Raw genomic sequence first — 22,676 nt, forward strand, 5'->3', positions numbered from 1 at the left:
TTTGAGCCAGGTCCCCATCTTTTTTGCTTTCGTTGTTTTTTCCCAGTAGGGTTGTATGTCTGTGTTCAATCAGGTCTGGATAACGACGACTTCATGTTTTGGGCAGAGTGCTGGGATATTCTAGAATCATTTTTCCTGTCTGCACTCTGTTCCAGCCCCCTGCAACAGCGTGTTCTTCGGCTTTGGGTCTGAGGATGATGAGTATGTCCTCCCCTGCACCAGTGGCTACACGGGGACCGTCACAGCCAGGTGCCTGAGCGCAGGGTGGCAGGTCAGCCGGGAGTCCTGTGTGCTCTCACAGCTGAAGGAACTGCAGAAGGTGAAGGATTTTCACTGTGAACCGGTGGGGTGGTTTGGAGCTCTGCAGTGGGCATCTATCTCCCTGGAAAGCTGGCTGGGTGGAGGGTAAATCTGTCTGTTTGCACCATGGGATGGGTGAGGGTGGCATCTGGCCCTGGAAGACCCACTCATGTAGACATGAGTGACAGTGGAAAAGGTCAGGAAATGTCAGAGTTGATGGCTTTGTTCTGGAATGCATTACTACCCGGCTCCATAATATGAAGCTGGCCGTAGACGTAGACAAGGCTTGGGAGTGGAGGGTTACAAATGTCGACTTCATACATACGCAGGAATGCACAGGAAGTGGGGCGGGCAGAGGTGACTCACACAGAGCCATGTATCTGCAGTCATACGGTTTGTCAACCTCCTTCTATAAATCAGAAAACAAAGACCAAGGAACCAAGGGTCCCGCTGGCAGCAATAGTGCTTGTCTAGAAACAAAGTTGTTTGGTTGTTACTCTTGCTCTGTTACAAAGGGTTATGTGTTCAGACAAGGTAGATAGAGGGGCTGGGAAGGTGGCTCAGTGGTAGAGTGCTTGCCTTGCATGCATGAAGCCCTGGGTTCGATTCCTCAGCACCACATAAGCAGAAAAAGCCAGAAGTGGTGCTGTGGCTCAAGTGGTAGGGCACTAGCCTTGAGCTGAAAAGCTGAGGGACAGCGCCCAGGCCCAGAGTTCAGGCCCCATGACTGGCAAAACAAACAAACAAACAAAAAAAGATAAGGTAGATAGATAGAGAGGAATTAGAAGAACTCAAGTTACAGAAAAAAGGGTTCTCAAGATCAGCTTATAGTCATCATCCTTCCAGGAGGTTTCCATACGGACTAGAACTTCTGTCCCAGCTAAGGACAGCATTTCTGCTCCTCTAGAACATAACCCTTTTATGTCTAGAATTTCAGTGTGATTGCAGGCAACACCACCGAGGAAGATATTTCATCTCTGGTGCAAAATCTTTCGGCCATCATTCAGAAGAGCCCATCAACTACAGCGGGGAACCTGGCGTCAGTGGTGTCGATTCTGGGCAACATTTCATCCCTGTCCCTGGCAAACCATCTCAAGGTGTCCAACTTGACATTGAAGGTACTGACTTCCTGGGCTTTCAGGCCTGCATCTCGCGGGAGGAATGACGAAAGCCCAAGTGACTGGGGAAAGATGGAGAGGTCCGTACGGGACTGGCATAGCCTGCTCTCCAGGATACAATCTTCCTTTCCTGTGGCCCAAACTCTGATTTTAGCAAGGCATATTTTAAGAATTCCTTTCTTTGGACTGGAGAAATCATGGTTTAGTTTAGATCTTTAGCTATTAACTTGAAAACTAATGGTATTTGGTCATGATAACAAGCAAAAACAAAACAAAAAGAGTGTAAACGATTATATCTTCATCATTCCTGAATAGTCACTGCTTCTATTTCAGATATGACCTCAGTGCCTGGAAGACTAGCAAGAGACACAACAGCTTTCATTAAATTTCCTTGCAAACATGTGGGATGCATGCACTTAGCTTACACAATTGGGCTACATTATGTGTGTGTGTGTGTATATATATATATATATATATATATATATATATATATATATTTCTACCTATCTATATATATGGTAGAAGCTATCTCATTATGGCAACTACTGTATTAAATAGAAATCAGTTAAACTCCCTAAGTTAAAGAAAAAATGCTCAGATTTTTTTTTCCATTTGTTTACAAAAGACTAGCAAAAGTAAAATGACCCAAATAGCATACATATAAAAAGGAAGAATGAAAACAGAGCAGGTAAGGAAAAGGAGAGGTTTGTGGGTGGAAGACTGTAGAAAAGAGACATTGGATCGGAGGGTAGAAGACACAGAGGGTTAGATTAAGGCAAAACATCCCCGGGGGTTCCAGCATGATGAGGTATGAGACAGAATGGTAACCAAGAGTTGTTTGGAAAAAGGAATTTCTCCAAGGAAGTGTGATCCAAACAGGGAGACATTGATCAAGATACATCGTATTCATAAACTGCATTGTCAAATGGCAAGTTCTTTGTACAACTACTTACAAATAAAAAAGATAATACTAAAAACAAATAAAATGAAATCAAAGATAAAACATGAAAAGAACCACAACCCACCCTCTATTTAGTATTGTTTGGGTCTAGCTTTCAAAAGCAGTGTTAGTAATTCTTCCGAAACAAACAAGGAGATGTAAATTAACATCTGAGCATGCATGGTGTGCATTCATAACTTCTGATGTTGGCATGTTGATAGGGGAAACAGTAGCTGGGAAATCTGTTCAAAGCGAGACCCGTGTCCTTGACCCTTACTGTGAGTGATCATATAGTCAGTCAACGCTGGCATCTCAGGAAGAGGGAATGCACACTTGGTGCACTGCAGTGTCTTTATTCAATCACGCCGAAGCCCCAGTGTGTTTTGGGGGTGACCCCTCTGGGCCCACATTTCTTTACCCCGAAGCTTCTAATGTACAGAGTGTAGGAGCTGAATTCGATTGAGGCACTTTACTGTGGTCCTCAATGGAGCAGACCTCTGAGCCCTTCTCCTGCATCAACACCAACTTGTCTGTCTGTCTCCTCTCTCATCTCATACCTGCACCCCTGAAAACACAGGACTGACTCCCGTTCTTTTATTTCAGAACATCATCAACATAGCCGACCACATTCTTAATTTGGCATCAATAACGAACTGGACCGTTTTGCTGCGAGATGACAAGCAGGCCAGCTCACAGTTGCTGGAGACATTAGAGAACATCAGCATTCTGGTACCTTCTACCGCGCTGCCTCTGAGTTTTTCTCGGGAATTCATTGACTGGAAAGGGATTCCCATGACCCCAAGCCGAGACCCCCGCGGTTACAGCTATCAGGTTCAACTGATGCAGCCGAACGCCTCTGTTCCCACCACCGGCCGCGTGCTCATCCCGGCGGACCAGTTCCAGAAATCCCTTCCAGAAGCCATCATCAGCATGGCCTCACTGACCTTCGGGGCCATCCTGCCCATTACCCCGAAGGACGTCGCCCAGGTCAACGGGCCCGTGCTGTCCACGCTCATCCCCAACTACTCCATCCACGAAATCTTCCTGCGCTTCTCCAAGATGGAGCCACACCTGCGGCAGCCTCGCTGCGTCTTCTGGGATTTCGGCCGCTTGCAGTGGGATAGTGCCGGCTGCCACCTGGTGAACGAGACTCCAGAGGCCGTGCTGTGTCGCTGCACACACCTGACCTCCTTCTCCATGCTGATGTCCCCCTACGTCCCCCCCGGGGTCACCTCTGCGCTCACCTGGATCACGCACGTGGGTCTGGGGGTCTCCATCGCCAGTCTGATCCTGTGCCTCCTGCTCGAGGCTCTGTGCTGGAAGCAGACCAGGAGAAACCCAACGTCCTTCTCACGCCATGTCTGCCTGGTGAACATCGCCCTGTCCCTCTTGGCTGCCGACATCTGGTTTATCGTGGCTGCGACCCTGGACACGGCCCTTGTCTTCTCTTCTCTGTGCAGCGCCGCGGTCTTCTTCACGCACCTCTTCTACCTCTCTCTGTTCTTCTGGATGCTGGCGCTGGCTCTCTTGCTGGCTTACCGCCTGGCGCTGGTGTTCCACCACGTGGCCATGTCTCTGATGATGGCGATCGCATTCGGCCTGGGCTACGGGTGTCCCCTCCTCATAGCCGTTGTCACCATCGCGGCCATCCCGCCCGGCCATGGCTACCAGAGGACAGACGTGTGCTGGCTGAACTGGTCCCACAGGAGCAAGCCTCTCCTGGCGTTCGTGGTCCCCGCGTTGATGATCGTGGCGGTGAACTCTGCCGTGGTGCTGCTCGTTCTCAGGAAGCTCTGGAGGCCGGCTGTGGGAGAAAGGCTGAATCGGGACGACAGGGCCACGGTGATTCGCATGGGGAAGAGTCTCCTCATCCTGGCCCCTTTGCTAGGCCTCACCTGGGGCTTTGGGGTAGGGACCATGGTGGACAGCCACAACGTGGTTTGGCACGTGCTCTTTGCTCTATTCAACGCGTTCCAGGTAAGAACTGTCAGAATGAGCCGTGATGCCCTCACGGAATAGGTTTAGAGAATTCACATGGCTAAGTGGAGATAATCGCATCTCTTTGGCTCCAGCAAAACCGTCATGAAAAGTGCGTGGAAACAATGAGTGAAAGAACAATCCCTCCCCTCCCTGCCCCACCACAAATCGGTCATGTCATTCGGAAGCAAAATTCATTGCAGGGTTTTAGAGCTGTTAAAAGTGCGTGCAGCGTGGATCCTTCGTGCCCTTTCCTCAGTCTCCCTTCTCTTGAGCAGACCTCTGACAAAGCACTGCAAAGCAGAAATAAACCAGAGTGGCATGTTGATTTCAAATGGCACCACAGGGACACTTAGAATGCAATAAGCATGGACTGGCCACTTGCCACCACTGGCCAGTGTTTGTAAATGAAATTTTATGGGGACACGACATGGCCATTCCCCGCTTTGTGGCCTCTGGCTTGGCTTTGCCAAGGTAGAAGAGTCGCCACAGAGACCGGCTGGCCTAAAACCCTTCCTATCTGGCTGTGAAAGAAACGCGGCTGCTGTTTCCTGCCACAAAGGATGCATTTTTACATTCTGTACGGACAGCTTCCAGAGTAAACAGCAGCAGAAGTGGCTCTTAGGTTTTAACGTCTGTGTAAGAGGGCTTGTTCTGGTTCAATGCAGATGTTGGTAAACACCTGGACAATGACTGAGGGGGAGAGGCCAAATATTTGAGCTCTGGGGTTAAATATGTCTCACCCTAAACATGCCACCTTCCCAACAAGCAGGACCTGTAACAGATGACTTAACCCTCTGTCCCTCAATTCTCTCCTTTGTTAAATGAGATATAGTAGTATTGACAGTCAAAGTGTGGCATGTAGCGAATGTCCACTGTGTCTTTTGAAAGCAGCTGTTTCTCCACCACCCAGCAGAGAATGGGTGCACAGGTGCCAGGACAGACATGCACAAGGATCTTGAACCCAGTGCTGACAAGGTGAGGACAGGGCAGGGCCACAGGCTGCATCGGTGTGGGAACAATAGTGGACAGGCAGAGTCTAGCTTGGTATGTTCTTGTCTGAGCTTAACAGTCTATGACTAGGAGTTCAAGGTCAAAGGAAGCCCTGGACAAGGTTTTCTAAGAGCATGGCTGGGAAGGAAGGGCTCTAGTAGAGACCATCTCTCTCCACCTGGGTGGAAGGCTGTACTGCTAGGCTTCAGTACCTGTTGCATAGCGGATGCTGATTAACTATCTGACGCCCCCTCCCAAAGATTAAAATTCAGAAGCCAACAGAAAATTCAGAAGGTATTTGTTTGGCTCCTGGGATGATCCCTTAGGTGAGAATAAACCTCCAGGTACATTTAAAACTATTCATCCAATCATTTGTTTATTACTCATTCATGGACAAATCCTTGATAACTTTACAAGGAATCTGTGGTCAAGTACAAAGGACAGACAAAAAACAAAACAAGTTCAATGTTAGATGATAGGCTAAAATATTACATGAAGATGCTTTCTTTTCTGGAAAATGAAAATATGATTTCTTTCTTTTTTTTGTTAAAGGGCTTTTTCATCCTTTGCTTTGGAATTCTCTCAGATAGCAAGGTAAGTGTATGCTGATTTCTCTCTTCATTTGCCAATGCAGCTATCTTTATACCCCCCTATTATAGTCTGTGGCTCTATTCATATTATAAGAAGTTGAGTGACAAGTACTTTTATAGTAAAATGCTATCATTTTACAAAAGTTAGCCTCAGCCAGAAGACAAACTTGCTCAATGTTTATTTCAGATAAAGCCATGTAAAATCAATCACCACATGTAATGTAGATATTATAGCAAAAAACCCACAAAAAAAACCCTAAAACAAAAGGAATTCCAGCTGAGTGTGGTAGCTCACACCTATAATCCCAGCTACATAGAAGACAGAGATTGGGAAGATCATGGTTCTAGAACAGTCTGGACAAAAATGTTTACAAGATCCTCATCTTGACCAAAAGATCTGGGCATGATAGTGAATGTCTGTAAACAAGAGGATTACAGACTGGGTTGGCCAGACCAAAAAAAAAAAAAAAAAAAAAAGAGATCCTATCTCAAGAGTAACCAGAACAAAAATGACTTGAGTTTCATCAGTAGAGCACCTGCTTAACTAAGTGCAGAATCCTGAGATCAAACCCAGTACCACTAATTTTTTTAAAAAAAGGAAATTCCTTTTACCTTTAAATTTTCTCATTAAATTAGTTTGGCAAGGATTCAAACGCAAAATTTGTTTTCTAGGGAGTGAAAGTCCTTTATGCTTTATTTGAGTATGCTGGATGCATGTTCTATTTATACATTTCCAAAGTTTCACGTGGTAAATGTTAAACAGCTCCTCACATGAAGAAAATTCCTAATGAAAGACTATCAGTTGACATAGGAGATAATAGAAGACCTTTATAATAAACTCATTCCATTATGATTCCCAGCATTGATCAATTCAATGAGAGGGATTTGAGTCAGTGACCTAATAGATAAAGGAGTCTTCATTTGAGTAGGAAGATAAAAATGTGTTATAGTAGCACCATTATTGCGTATTACAAACCCTTGCTTATGAAGAAGAAGCAATTTTCTGTTCTAATTGTGCTCAATAATTGCTTTGTATCATTGACGGCTAAGAAATCCTTCCTTTCACAGATCAACTTCAATTTAGCAATTATTGACCATGACTAGTGCCTAGAATCTGAGTTATTAAATCTTATGGTGCTGTTATTCTGTGTGTAATTCTAAGTTTTCTTTTATGGTAAAGATGCTAAAAAGAGCCACCAGTCAGATGCTTATGTCCACAGTCTATTCGTGCTTCTCAGAGCCAGTACTATGAAATACCCATTTTAATCTGCATTGTTCTTTGCTATGTTTATGTGCGATTATACCTATGCTTCTCTTCAATATTGCTTCTTTGCCTCTCATAGCTGCGACAACTTCTGTGCAACAAGTTGCCTCCATTAAGTTCTTGGAAGCAAACTTCAAAGGTAATTATCATCTCCTGCTTCAGTGCATGGAATTCTAGTCGTGCCAATGAGCCGACTTGTGTGGAGATCCCTTGAGTGTCTGTCATAATCAAAGCCTGGCTGTCAGGCAGGCACCGGAACGGGGTGAGGAAGGGTCACCTAGGGAAGGTGCAGGCATGGACAGGTGAAGGACAATTGGGTCTCCAAGATTGCGGGTGTGGCTTGGGAGCGAACACTGAACAGTACTGGCCCTTTTAGTCTTTTGCAGTTTCAGCTCTAATTCTGCAATCGGGCGAGCTCATATTAGAGAAGGGGAGAATTCTGTTTTATTCTTCACCACAAGAGTGCAATACGAGAATAGTGCTGTATAGCAAAGCCATGTGTGTGTATTTCCTGTGTCCGGTGTTAATTTAGACTTTCTGTTTCAGCCATTGCTGAGGGCTTTTCAGAAAGGGTACTTCCTCTTCCTCCTCCTCCTCCTCTCCCTCCTCCTCCTCTCCCTCCTCCTCCTCCTCCTCCTCCTCCTCCTCCTCCTCCTCCTCCTCCTCCTCCTCCTCCTCCTCCTCCTCCTCCTCCTCCTCCTCCTCCTCCTCCTCCTCCTCCTCCTCTTCCTCCTCTTCCTCCTCCTCTTCTTCTTCTTCTTCTTCTTCTTCTTCTTCTTCTTCTTCTTCTTCTTCTTCTTCTTCTTCTTCTTCTTCTCCTTTTCCTTCTCCTTCTCCTTCTTCTTCCTTCTTCTGCTTCTGTTTCTTCTTCTTCCTTCTGCTTCTTCTTCCTTCTTCTGCTGCTTCTCCCTCCTATTATCCTTATGTAGTTGTACAAGAGGTTCAATTCAACATGCCACTTTGTGAGTACAACACACCTTGACCAGACTCACTCCTTTTTTTCATCGTTCTCCCCCATCTCCCCAAACCCCACCCTTCCCCTCCATTTTTCTAGTTCTGTTTTGTATTGTAGAGGAAGGTAAGGTCTTGTGGGCCAAGGCAGCCAGAGAGGTTTCTAAAGCAGAGATTTCTGTGTTTGATTAAAAAGTCCACTGACAATTGCATCCAAATGGGCATGGGTGTTTAGAGATCTTTTTAAATCTTTTTCCCCAAGGGATGGTATCTGACCTTTGAACTAGAAGTTAAGAAGGAAATCATTCTCTGGCATTTAGAGAGCTTTCTCGGTCTGCAGCTCCCAGTAGAAAGCACTGATGGGAATTTAGGGAGCACTGGTCAGCAGACCTGCTCTGTATTTCTAACTTGAACCTAAAGGACTGTGTGATCTTAGGAAAGTTCTTTGTCCCTTTGAAGTGCCATTTCCTGTGAAAATGAAGTGTTTTTTAGATGAGTTACTCAAAGAGAGTTTCACATTCTGTGATCTTGATTTTATGTCTTGAAGAACTAAGTAAGAACCTCTGAACCACGAAGTGTGAAACGAATGTCATTATTCACTCTTAAGAAAAGGAGGAAGCTGGAGGGAATAAAAGTCTTTCCTTAATAAAAATAGACAGGACACGCCCCACCCTGCAGAGCAGGAAGTCCGTGTATTTCTCCTTTGAAATATCAAAGAGTTGAAAACACCCTAATGTGAAATACAACAAAAACAAAAGCAAAAATGCAGGCTAGTGTTAATAACAGGTAGCACCCCACATACCAGAAGCCCACAGCGGGCCTTTGTACCCCTGTCTTCCACACTTCCCCAATTTTATTTTCAAGTCTGATGATAAAAGTGAGTCTTAGCCAGGCACCAGTGGCTCACACCTGTAATCCTAGCTACTCTGGAGTCTGAGATCAGAGGATTGTGGTTCAAAGCCAGCCTGGGCAAGGAAAGTCCATGAGAGTCATCTCCAATTAACCACCAGACAACCAGAAGTGGTGCTGTGGCTCCAACGGTAGAGCACTTTGCCTTGAGCTGAAGAGCTCAGGGACAGCACCCAGGCCCAGAATTCAAGCCCTAGGACCAAAAAAAAGAGGTGAAGTCTTATTACCTAATTAGAGGATTCATTTGTTTTAAAATAAATACTCATTTTACAGCCCTTTCATCTCTCTCAACCCCTCCTGGCCCCTCCGTTTTCCTAGTTCCATTTCACACAGACCCATTGAATATTATAATACCATATGCATGAACTGACATGTTGAATTGAAATCCTTTTGTGCAACTATTTAAAGATACTAAAAATAACTAAAGATATCGCTAGATATACTCATTTTTACAGAAGAAAAGGTGAGCACTGGTAAATTGTGAAGGATTTTTCATTCCCTTACCTGAAAAACGGAGAACTCAGATTGTCGGTGATGATGAGAAAGTTTGTGGAGAGGGGGCTGGGGAACCAGAGGCAGCCAAGGGCTGGGGTGATGAGCTTGGGGACATTGCCAGAACGTGAGCAAGTCCACAGGTTGGTAGTGAGGAGCCAGCAGAGACAGGAAGGAGAGGGAAGGGAATGGAAGCAAGAGGAGTCCTGGGGAGACAGAGTCAGTCCTGAACTAAAGGATCTCAATGTGACGTCTGCGATCACAGCACTGCCCTAGGTTCTTAGGGGCAGCAGCAAGACCACAAAAAGTGAAGGGCATCGTAAAGATGACTTTATTAGCAAAGCAAACATGGGCCACTGGTGGGGGGGAGGTGAGCCCTTTAGGGAAGGATTAACTACCCATACAGGGCCGTACAGCTCAAAGGACAAGACCAGCACTTCAGGGAAAGATGGATGGTGTGGGACGTGTGGGGACTTGGGGTTCGATGGGGTGCGGATACTAGGTGGGATGGAATCAGGGCCTTTCCCTCGGAGCCAGCCCCAGATGGACTGGCCAAAGCACAGAGGCTGCCCAGACACATTCCACTTGCTTTCTCATTCCCACGTTAGCCATGACTTAGAGAGGGATAGGGGTATCAAACTACTATGTGATCGTCGGCAGAGGGTGAAGCCATCGGGGCTTGTAGCTCGTGACGTGTCTTCACTGCTGCTTAGGCTGGCCTATCAGCCCCAAGGGTCACATTGGCACCAGAAGCGCTGAACTTAGGCAGGGAGACGGCACATAAGGGAGTGACCCACGGCAGTCAGGAAACACAGACCCTCTCCAAAAGAATGTCCCTCATATCCAGATGATGTTGTCTTTTGTGCAGCAAAACGCATCAGATCCTTCTTCTAAACCCAAATGCCTAAAGCCTTTCCACCTCCTACAAAACAAAGGTGAGTTAAAGCCTGGGGTGCTGAAGAGTCCGCTAAGAGATGAGGGAGCCATGGGTTCACATGGTATGTATTCAACACAAGCTACGAAATCACGAACAAGCGACCACAAGTTCCTCTGGGTCGTGCTTCAGGCTGATAGATCAGTGTGGAGCACTGAGGGCGGCGGGGCATAGAGACAAGTATCATTGGGTACTTTCATTACAAATGAACCCCACTTCTTCAGCTGGACATTATTATTACCCATAGCAGATAGTTCATCATGGCTGTGGGGTGAGAGAGTGTGGTTGGATCCTCAGCAGCTGGTCTTCATTAAAGAATCTCACATTTTGTGGCAGTTGAGTTGTCCATCAGTGGGCACAAGGCCATGTGCCTGTGGCCCGGATGCTGGACCACATCCTCTTCTTTTCTCCCATGTCCTAGGGAAGGGAGGAGCCATACCTGCTCAGAGAGAGCAATCATTGCTCTGTCCATCTAGGATTCCTTCTGGTCCTACCTTCATAGGCTGGTGATATTCAGCTCCTGGAAGGCTGATATTTAAATATTGTCAGTCACAGTACTTTTGTACCAGTGTGGGAGTGGAAGAGGAAACACTGTGTTACGAAGTTAAGCACAAGTCAGACTTAAGGGCCCAAGGCACATTTCACACTCCGTTAGGTTAAAAGTCATCCTTTAGATGAGGAAAGGGCAAGTCATTTTTATTTCTGTCTAAAAGTGTCTGGACCCCAGATCAAGTTCAAAGTTTGGAGGCTATGCCCATCCAGGATTCTCAGCCTGAAATCGTGACCACTAGTCACCGGGGTGCTTTTTGTGTCTTTTTACCTGTCAGGTATTTGTTTCTCATCGTTCAGATGAGGAACTAAAAGATTTCTAAGGTTCCTCCTTGTACTACTGTGCTGTGATCTCAAGTTTATGCTACTTCTTTGCCCAACAGTATCTGAAAAAAAAAAAATAATACACCTTGTCTTGAACAAGAGCTTCTTGACAAATAATGCAAACTTGTATGGTGCCAGTGACATGTTCTCAATCGTATTGTCCCCTAATAGTTTCCTAAAATCACCTCTAGTTGTAAGAAATCCTTCAGGCTTCATATCGACATAGTAGCAATAATTCTTATTCTTTCTTCCTCCTTCAGGCAATTATACACTTTCTCATACTGGAAGTTCCTCCACCAGCATCACGCTAACTCAGTTTTTGTCAAATGAATAAGACAGATCTATAAACTCAAGGACAACATTTTTTTTTGACATTTTGTCAGTGAAGACATTATCCCTAGAATCAAATGGAATGTTCTGATTTAAGAGTCTCAGAAAAAGACAGATAATTTCTGTGGCTTTATCACTCACAGCCTCCTTGGTCTGAAATTAAATGGAAAGAGATTTTACTTCTTTGTAGTTTCTTCCTAGGAAATTGCTCTATAAATACAAAAGGGTACATTTTGTTGGAAAGTATCTCAGTTATACCTTCTTCTTGTGAGTACAAATAGCTTCTTTTTTCATAAAATAACATTTTCAATATTCTAGAATAAAAAAACTTTATAAAATAGCCTTAAGTACATGGTAGTATTATGGTTATTTTCTTGTCAAAAATGATTAGTGTGAATTTCCTTTAAAAACACTATCTGTAAGGTTCATGCTTGGTGTTTGGTGTGTGTGTGTGTGTGTGTGTGTGTGTGTGTGTGTGTGTGTGTGTGTGTACTGGAACTTGAATTTGAACTAAGAGCCTTGTGTTTTCTCACTTAGCTTTTTGTGTTCATGGCTGATGCTCTACCAGTTGAACCAAGTTTCCAGTTCCAACTTTTTGCAGACTAATTGGAGATGAAAGCCTTTCAAATGTTCTGCTCAGGCTAATTTAGATCTCTGGCTCGCAAGTAGCTAGGATAACAGGCGTGAGCCACTGGTGTTCTGCTTATGCTTGCTTTCTGCTTCATAGGTTCAATCTCTTAGTGGAGAATGTTAGAAAAAAAGGAAGGAAAATTCTACTTCAGATAGTTTTGTAGTCATTTCTCAGAAATGGAATAATGCCACTTGATTAAATAACATGGCCTTTTTGAGCTTACAGTTCTCCTGTCTGACTCAGGAAAATGAAGTATCCTGGCAGACCAAAAGCTGAGATGAGGAGAGGAGGGTCTGGAGAACAAAGAATAACCTAAAATTGGAGGCTGCCATCCCTTGCTTGAACTGGGAGGGTTTACTGCTCCACGCTTACGCGCTGTTGGCCAGCTGTCCCTGATCTTTGAGACCCCCCATGAGGTACCCAAATTGAGACATCACTGGGGCCTTTGGGGACGCTAACCAACTGTTTCAGGGAGGGTTGCTGGGGTCAGCAGCACAGAGATGGTGGCTGTCACCATGGGGTATTGGAAAGAAGTGAGGGGGGCCTTAGTGTACCTCATCTGTTTGAAGCAGGGAGAAGGGCGGGCGGGAGCTGGTAGAGGGGAATGAGAAGGCTCAGCTTGTGAGGGAGAGGAACGACGGGGTCATCCTCCACCATGAGCTAAGAGGAGCCTTCCCAGAAGAGAAGGATATCTGGCTTTCCACAAGGATTTCAGGAGCAGTGATTGGCTCAACGCTGTGGAGGCATTGAACCCAGAAGGTCATTGGTGTAGCACTAGACAAAGCACACACTTTCCCCTGTGCTTACATCTTCTGTGCTGTACTTACCTATAGCAGACTTTAGGGGGCAGGCTCTGACCAAGAAATGGACGCAGAGCTCAAAGCTCAAATTACACCTAAGATCCTGCCATTCAAGAGGATAAAAAGCATTTTACTCTCACTACTCTAATTAGGAACAAGTTGCACTGTGGCGACTGTGTTTTGTATAAGACAAGAGATAAGGAAGCTAACAGCATAATCGCTCAGTTTCCAGTTGATGAACAATGTCTCCATTTCCTGGGTTTATGCTCAGGATTGGAGTAAACAATGAAGGCTGATCCCAGGCAAAGCAGGAATGAGCCACGGTCAACACGGCCGTTTAACCTGCTGGAAAACGCTTGTTTTATATGTGTGTCAGCTGCATTGACAGGATATACTTCGTGTAAACATGAAATTCAAGGGCATAGTGCAAAACCGGCTGAGACAATCGTGCGCCTTTCAGATGCACCTCTTAGTTTGGGAAGAAATAATTTATAATCTTTCATATATTTTTGTCAGATGTGAGCCACACTTCTAGGGTGAAACTCTGCAGTTCCAGTTTTGCACTCAAGGTCTCAGGGGGTAGAAGGGACAAGACACAAACATAAAGTGGTGACTTGCAAGCCAAATAGGGATTTGCTGGGTCCTTGGGCTCAGTCAGGAGAGCTGGGAGCTGTGAATTCCTCAGACTACTGTGAGGGCCTCTTGCCCCAACTCACCTCTAGGAAAAAGCTTCACACATCCTGTCAACAGAAATTTACTCCTTCCAGACTAATTTAGACTATGAGGCTATCTTCAAAAGGAATGCCACTCCTAAGCCAGGCAAGGAGGTTCACACCTGCAACGCTCTCGCTCTCACTCAGGGTGGGTTTGAGGACAGCCTTAGAAAGATCTTGTTTCAAAGATGGGAAAGAAGAAAGGAAGGAAGGAAGGAAGGAAGGAAGGAAGGAAGGAAGGAAGGAAGGAGAAAGGAAAGAGGGAAGGAAGAAGGTAAAGAAGAACATTCTTAACCAAATTGTAATTTTTACAAAGTCTGTTCTTGAGGTTCTCCTGCAAATCAGGGCAGAGTGCTAGAGGGGACAGAATTGGGGTGGGGGGGACCCTAAAAGAAATGATGGTGAGAAACTCCCGTAATTCACTGATCACTACAACCTCCTACAGCAGGGCCACCTTCACCTGTGAGGTGTGGTCCTTCCAGTGTGTGGACGGGGCACATTTCCTCTCTGTGTTTCGCTTTCCCATCTGTAAAAGCACAACTCTGCATTCATTAGATAAGCTCAAAGTTCCCCTTTGGGCCCTCACGTTCTATCATTGTGTAACTCCCCATCGGTATCACCCTGGGAGGAGAGAAATTTATCACCGAAGAATACCAGAGCAAATGGGTTTGGCAGAGTAGGGCTCATAGATAAAGCGTTACCAGCAGCTACACGGTGCCAACTGAATGGCATAATGTTCGGGAGGCGACGCCTGTTTGGAATCCTGGCCCCAGGCTGGAAACCAACACAGAGGAGCTCCTTGCTGTGATTTGCTGCCAAAGGACACATCGCTCTTGTGGATAAGGCTTCCTGGTTCTTCTAGCTCAGCCGCAGCCCTCAATGGGCTATGGGCAAAGCAGCTGCAAACTCCATGACAACGGGAGCTGGGGGCTGCCAAGGATAACTCTTGGAGGCCTGAAAGCTCTGCCTGGTGCTGGAGATAATGCGACTCTGTTTTCCTGCAGAAGGCTGGGCAAGACAATCGACCCCATCTGGCATCGATTTCACCTGAGTGTGGGAAATGTCATGGGTTCTCCCCGGGCCCCCATCATTTAGAAAGGATAAACAGGAAGCCGCCTTCAGACATCCCTTCTAGATTTTATTTTGACTGTTTGTTACAGTGTGTGGCACAGCAAACTTGCTCACGACCTGCTAGAGAAGGATCCACAACTTGTTGGCCCATCTGGCATCATCCGTGTCTCCAAGAACTGGTTGGAAATGCCAGTTCTTGAGCCCCACTCATTCCAGGGGCCCAGGGGCGGTGTGCTTTCACGAGATCTCCTAGGAGCTGATACACACTTAAAGTGTAGAGTTGCTGGCTCTCGAGGGATAGGACTGAGGATTCCCAGAGCTCTGAAGTCTTCGTGAGCTGGCAGGATAGCAGTGGGGTCAGGGCCTGCTTTTAGCTCATTTTTCTATGGCTGAGACTTCTCTGACCTTTGGTGAGCAAAAGAATCTTAAGCATGGTGCGAGCAGAGAATGTTTAGTGGTGCATCTTGGTATTCTGGGCAATGTATAATATCTATTTAAAAATATATTTAGCCTAGAAAAGTTGGTGGCATCCCTTAGATGTGAGCAGAACGGAGTGGTTCTTTATCATAGTAATTGCATTGGAAGGGTAAAACAGTAATGTGTATTGGGTTTGCATTTTTACATTGCCAAGAATAATAAACTGTTTTATACATTTTGAAGATTGTTTTCCAACAGCTTTCATTTTTATTGTCTTAATGTGGAACTTTTACCCTAAAAAAGCTGGCAAAAATAGTCATCTGGCACAAACAGATTTTTTTTTGGTTGGTCATCATGGGTCTTGAACTCTGGGCCTGTGCACTGACCCTCAGCTCTCAGCTCAAGGCAAGTGCTCTACCAGTTGAGCCACAGTGCCACTTCCAGTTTTCTGGGGGTTTGTGGGAGGTAAGAGTTTCACGGACTTTCCTGACTGGTTTGGCTTTGAACCGCAATCCTCAGATCTCAACCTCCTGCGTAGCTAGGATTATAGGCGTGAGCCACTGGTACCTGGCTACAAATGGATTCTTAAAAACAAATAATGGTAGCCTCAACCATAATATTCTTATAAAGTATTGTAATATTGTTTTGTGAATAATTGAAATAAAATTCTTGTTGAATATGCCTAATATAGAAATATATTAATATCTGTACAATTATAGGTAATATAAATTTAAAGATCCACTAGTGTAATGTGTACTTCAGACATTTCCAAATGTGTCCTAGGCCCACATTCCTGAATTGCAATGTCTCGAGCTCATCTCTCCCCTGCTGTTGTTTTTTCCAGGAAGCCTAGCCACCAGCCTCAGAGCCCCTTTTTCCGGCCTGTCTTCCTCCCCTTCCCCAAATGTGTATGTAGTTTCCTTATCCTGGCTCTGCAGTGCTGGGAGTGGCCTTGAACGGCAGTGATAGACAATAGATTGGGTATTTAATTGAGCCAGAGTTTATGTTCAAAGCATAAGCCAACAACGTATAGCAGGTGTGACTATGAGGTGTAAGATTGATTCTTTGTTTCCTGAACAAAGGAATTTTTACTTTTATTTATTTACTCATTCATCTGAGGAAGCTCTATATGGTGGGTCAAAAGTATAGAATCTGGACTCCAGTTTGCATTCTACTTCCTACACTTGATAGTGTGTCCCTGAGTAGCTAATTCAGTCTCCCTAGCACATCAGTTCCTGAACTATACTAGGGTTTTTCATGGCACCTGCCTTGAGGGTTGGTAAAAGGATTAAATGGACGGCATGTTAAGCAAAATTTCTAAGACATAATATGTGCACTGCATATGTTAGCTATTGTCATTATTAGCTTTGGTTTTATTATTAATGCACACGTGCATGTAAGACAAAAAATGGAATCTCTTTTCCTTATTATGCTTGCTTCCCAATCCCCTCCACCACCTCACCAAGATGCTGCCATTTTGTCAAAGCTTAGAATGTGTCTACCATACCCAACACATAGTGGGATCCCATGTTACACACACAGGTATTCTGTCCTGCACTGCCTACGTGAGGTCTATTTTTTTTTCTTTACAAAGTCCACAAAAGAAACTGGTAAATTTCCTGTGAGAATTGAGCCAGGTATGAAATGAAGAAGGAAGTTGATCTCATAATACACTTTTCCCACCTTCATTGCTTGAACACTCATGGCCGTCTTCTCTACTTCGTCCAGGAAGAATACACTCAAAGCACATCACACATCAGACACAAGCAGCCTTCTGTCACACATCTGCGTCCCAGCTGCAAGTCTCACTGCTAGATTCCTGGCACACAGAGACTCAAGACCTCTCACTTATGAATGAAGCCTAACTTCATTCTGATCCCTAGCTAAGAATCACTGAGAGCTGAGGATGGAGGGATCACCAGGTTGCATTTAGAAAGCCCTTACATTCTACTCTAGTTCACATTTTCCTTCAACCATTGATTTAACCCTTACGTTTAGCCACTAGAATTCCAGCTGTGAGTTTGGGGTTTATTGGTGGGGCTCTCTACACTTCTTGCAGGGTATGAAGCCCTGGGAAGGATGAAAAAGCTCCAGGCCTTGCTTTCCCCACCTTAACTCCTACAATCTACAAACACACAAGAATGTCAAGAAGAATGACTTTAGAGAATAACCCCTCAGGAAGCCAGGCTTCTGGACTGAATGGGAAGGAAACTATTGTTTTTTCACCTTCCAGCAGAGAAGCAGTTCAAAGGACAGGTCCCCTTTTTAGCCTACGTTCTCTGGGGAGACAAAAGCAGAGGACTCCTATCCAACTATCCAACAGGGTAACCCACCAAATTAAAAGAACCCACATTTTTTTGGTCTCTAGATAAGTATGTGGGAATGATGAGGAAAAGAAGAAAGGAAAAGAAAAGGTCTCATTGGTGTTCTTGATGATAGTAAAACTAACGGTTTTTCAATTTCTAGAAGGGGGATGAAGGGCAGACACTGGAAACAGACATTGAACTGAGCTAGGATTTATGGCACACCATGGGGTAAGAAACAAAATACGCCTTCCTGTTCATTTTCATCTTAGAAAAGTGCCTCTCACCTCACTCTCTATATTCTTTTTTTTAAAATACAAACAGGAAAGATATTATTATTATTTTTTTTTGGGTCCGGTCGTGGGACCTGAACTCTGGGCCTGGGCGCTGTCCCTCAGCTCTTCAGCTCAAGGCTAGCGCTCTACCACTTGAGCCACAGCACCACTTCCGGCTTTTTTCTTTTTGTTTATGTGGTGTTGAGGAATCAAACCCAGGGCCTCGAGTATGCAAGGCAAGCGCTCTACCACTGAGCCACCTTCCCAGCCCCCAGGAAAGATATTCTTTATGCCCTCAATCTCAGGTAACCAGACCTAACATGAAGACTTGGTCTTCTTAGAGAAAGTACTGTTCAATGTCTTCACACCTCCTTTGGAAGAGCCCACTCATTGGCAAGTACTCTCCTTCTTGGACAGTTTTGCCATTCTCAGAATTTCAAAATTAGCCCCTGCAGATTTGGGAACATCGTGTTTCTCTCCAACAGCTTTGGCCCAGGAGACTTGTTTTTGGGAGCTCACAATAAATCAGGCTCTCCAGGGTCATCCATTGACACCCCCAATCGAGGCCCAGAGAAGTCACGCTGGATGCAACATTTCTCTTATTCCTCTGTTCTTCTTGACGATGCTGACTGCCTGAAGTAAGGAGACTAGGTCTAAGTAATATCACCTTGTCCTCACAAGCCATCCTAGCTCCTAGCTGGGTGGTGGGGGCTTTCCACCCGGCTTCAAAGGCCTAGAGGTGAGGCAGGCCACCCTTTGAATTGTAGAGTCCAACTCAAGGAAGGCTGGGAGAATCCAGCTTCAAAGACTATGCAGATGCATCGCGCTGTTCAGCTCCAGGAAAAGCCCTGCTCCTGGTGATGTGCTTATGGTCTGCTTTTGTTAAGGCTTCATCTCCACCCTAAGCTTGCGTTTTTGTCTTGAAAAGCATAGTTCAAGCTCTGCACTGGGCTGCAGGACTTTGCAGATGCCGGCTCTCCAATAAAGACTCCCAATTCGACCTCTCAAAATGTGGCTTCTCAGTATCTCTCCAAACTAAGTTCCACTACAACATGCCCAACCACCAGTCTACTAACTAGTCCTTGTTGCAACCTAAGTCATTATTTCTCTCATGAGCATTTCAGAGCAGGAACTGGGATGAGATGAATGTACAAAGCATGGTATGCTTTTGAGTCAGAAGTGCTCGAAGTGTGGCCTGGTGCTTCCCAGCAGTCATCAAGGTGGTCAAGGATGAAGAACAGGTCAAGGGTATAATGTGCTGATCTTCTCCATTGCATTTTACAGGTGTGTTGTACTGTTGTTTCTGCAAATATTTGGTATTATGTGTGGGGGAGTCATGTGGAAAGCAAGCAGGATAATCATTCACTGTGGATGTTTGCGTTTTTCCCCCCTTAAAGTTTAGTTACAGACCAGGAGTTAGAAATCTCCCTTCCTTCAAACCAAGAATGCTGCATATGAAATAAGAAATCACTTGTCATTTCAAATATTTATGAAGTTCAACATGTACCTTTTCCTTTATAGCTTACCTATCTGGGGCTGATAGGTAGGTGAAAAACAATTGATTTTGTGTTGGATACAGTCATATGTCTTGATAGGTTGGGTCAATATTTGCCTTACTATTTCAGGGGATAGGAAGGAGTGTGGAAATGAACGTATCCTTTGCCTTTAATAGCAATTGCTCTGAAAACTTTCAGAATGTTTACTTTGTTGAGGTAGGAATTTCTCAGTTTCCTCAGTAGACCTAGAGCCTGTCTGGGTGGTATCTGTATCTTGGGGAATCAAAGAAGAGGACTAGAGAAAATATTCAATCAGGCAAAATAAGAATGTATGAGGAGCGAATTAATTATGCTCTATTAACAACTTGTCATATTTATGGCTTTGAAAGGAGATCAGCTTTGGGGAAAGAGGCTACTTCCACTTTTCCCAGGCTCAAGCTTTGTTCTTTTCTTTCTCTTTCTGGAGGACAAAATGTCCCTCCGCCTAGAAACAAATGGACTGGGTAGGCAAGATAGCTTTGAATGTGCTCGTTGACACAAACAGGAATAAACATGCTTCGGAGAGTCTCCTTGTTTGATGTTGTGATTCTGGTTGAGAGTTTTTCCAGCAGAAGGTTTTGGTTTTTAATTTTATCTTTGAGTGGTTGGGCCATTCAACAAGTAGGACATGAACACAACACATCTCGATCAATGTCACCCCTTTCCACCTCCACCTCTTCCCTCTATTTTCTTAATTTTGTAGGGTATGAATGCTATGACTGTATTCTCTCCCCTTACCTCTCTTCATTTGTCTGCCCTTGAGTACCTGATTTCATTGTCTCCTTTGATGCCCTTTGAGTAGCTGATTCATGATGTTTATTTTATTAGTCTGTGAACTAGCCTTTCGAAGGAAGTGCGTTGTTTGAGTTCTCTCCTGAACCTACCAACTTGTGTTTAATACACTTGTGCATGCTTGGATACTACCCTTGGATACATTGGTACCTATGGAAGAAAACATACATCCTTCATCTCTCTGGCCTTGATTTATTTCATGTAAGATTATTTCCCCCCCAGATCCTTTCATTGCTTTGCAAAAGATATAGTATCATTCTTTTCAGTAGATGAATACAATTTCATTGTGTACATATACAAGTGTTCCATAATCTTCCATTCTTACAAAACAGTAGTTGATCTTTTTCTTCTAAGTAAATGGAAAGTAGATGCCGCCATGATGAAGTCTTTGCTTGAATTCCCGATTAAATTGTTACCCCTGTAGGTGTGGTGTTTTTTTTTTAGGAAGCATCACCTTCCCAAACGGAAGATCCTGTTAGTGGACTCAGGCATAACTGTGTATGGGAATGTGAGCCTCATGAAGTAGAAATGAGACTTCTCAAAATACGCAGTCTCAGGTTCCTGTTGGCAATGGAATCTCAGTGACCAATGTGTCGGACAACCAATCGGGGCAGCTTTCTAAGGTCCAGTTTCCTCAACTATAAAATAGCCTAATTCAGGCTCATCAAAGATACGGAACCCACCCGGGCTGTCCCTTTTCACATCCATGTGCATGGCAGACATAGCTGATCCACCTTGAGTTTTTCCTCACTTAGCCTTGACCCGAGGTTACAATTCTCCTCAATAAAATGTGACAGCAGCTGCTACTGATTGTATAGGCCTTGTATGCTTATGATGTAAACCATTTACTACTCTACAGCTAGATAAAATCTGTGGACTTTCATAGTCCAGACTCTGTGTGTGTGTGTGTGTGTGTGTGTGTGTGTGTGTGTGTGTGTGTGTGTGTGTGTGTGTTAACAGAATAAATCTTTGGGACAATTTGATTGTATTTTTGAATTAATTCAATGAATAAAACCCAAAGTAAAGGCAATCAAAACTATTAATTCAGGGGATGGATAGAGTTCTCACTCCTCACTGTCACTAAAATAATTTACTTTCTGGAAGTTAATAACACCCGAGTATCTCAGAGGTGCGTTGTCATTTGCAGAAATACCTCGAGTGCTCTAAAGTTGAACAAAAATGTAAGGTTTTATAGTTTCATCACCAATGTCGTCACATTTGAATGACTGTCAGCACCTTCATGCAAGACCAGTAGTATTTTATTTTGGCTTCCTTTCTCTTTTTGTAATGCTGAAGGAAAGACAACAAGGTCTTCTCTGCACTCTGATACTTTCTAACCTTCACCATTATCCTCATAAAACAGGCCAGAAAATGTCCAGTGACTCAACATTTAAAGAATTGCTCATACAATGCTAAGACAGGCTCTTATAAATTCCTTCGAGCAAGTTTTGCCGGAGATATAAACTTTGTAAAAATTTTTTAAAGACATTAAAACTAGCCATTTAGAAGAAGATGCTTCTATAACCCCCATTGAATTCTGCTGACTGTTACTGATACTGACATTTTTTAGTATATGCTGTGTTGCACATGGCATTAATGATATAGGGGAGCGAATGAGAGAGAGAACAAGGGAGAGCCTGTGGATTAATAACCTCACAGTTTTTGTAAGGGAAGTGAAAGAAAAAAATTGGACCATGACAAAGCAAGAAGACTATTTTCTTAGAGGAGGTTGATTATCAGACTCAAGAAGGGAAATGCTTTGTGGATAGAAGTATCAGGGAGAGCTGTGTTGAAGAGATAAAAATGAACCTTGACTTTGAAAATTGGCCATGAATGAAAACAAGGCTGAGATTTTTGGAGAATGAATGTGGTACTCGTGAGGAGTCTGAGTTGAAAGGAAGGGGCTCAGATAGGGAGCCCCAAAAGTCTCGGCCTGAAGCATTGATGGCCCAGACTTGGAAAGTGTTAGAAGAAACTGCAAAGAGGAGGGCAGGTAGGAGGGACATGGCTGAGGTTAGACCTTTAGGATCTGGCAGAGAGGAGAAAGCCAGAGCTTTGCTGTCAGCAGGATGACTGAGTCTGGAGAAAATGACTTCCGCCACATTTTCAGAAAGAAAACTTGTAATGTTATAGACTCACCATGGACAAGGACGATACCTTTTTTTGCCCTACATTTGATCATTTGACTGTATGAGAAAATACCAGTGGCATACCAAATATTTACAAGTATGAGTCAAGATTGGACTGGATCTTAGGGCACGTGATTAAAGATGCCCATTAAAAATTAAAATTTCCCGCCATCTTTGTGTGGCTTTCTGGGAAATTTAAAAAAATGAATAGGACCTTTGCCTGTAACTCATTGGTTTTTATATTCTAGTTCAAAGGATCTGTGACTATGGATGCATGCCTTCAAATACACTTCCAATGTCACCTTTAGCCAATGAAGATATCTCTCTTGAGCTCTCAAT

General features: G+C 44.4%; 1 protein-coding gene across 1 annotated transcript in view; it reads left to right on the forward strand.

Moving 5' to 3' along the window:
* The window catches only part of Adgrf1 (adhesion G protein-coupled receptor F1), a 30,269-nt gene extending 18,270 nt beyond the window's left edge, over window positions 1–11,999 (forward strand). Inside the window, exons 9-15 of the mRNA XM_042671939.1 lie at window positions 156–319; window positions 1,230–1,418; window positions 2,962–4,335; window positions 5,881–5,922; window positions 7,262–7,321; window positions 10,403–10,469; window positions 11,602–11,999. Of these exons, the coding sequence (XP_042527873.1) occupies window positions 156–319; window positions 1,230–1,418; window positions 2,962–4,335; window positions 5,881–5,922; window positions 7,262–7,321; window positions 10,403–10,469; window positions 11,602–11,675 (1,970 nt within the window). The 3' untranslated portion in view covers window positions 11,676–11,999. The remainder of the gene's footprint in view (window positions 1–155; window positions 320–1,229; window positions 1,419–2,961; window positions 4,336–5,880; window positions 5,923–7,261; window positions 7,322–10,402; window positions 10,470–11,601) is intronic.
* The last annotated feature ends 10,677 nt before the right edge of the window (window positions 12,000–22,676 follow it).

The sequence above is a fragment of the Dipodomys spectabilis genome, unplaced genomic scaffold, assembly GCF_019054845.1.
Source record: "Dipodomys spectabilis isolate Male_0828 unplaced genomic scaffold, ASM1905484v1 ptg000669l, whole genome shotgun sequence".
NCBI classification, from domain to species: Eukaryota; Metazoa; Chordata; class Mammalia; order Rodentia; family Heteromyidae; genus Dipodomys; species Dipodomys spectabilis.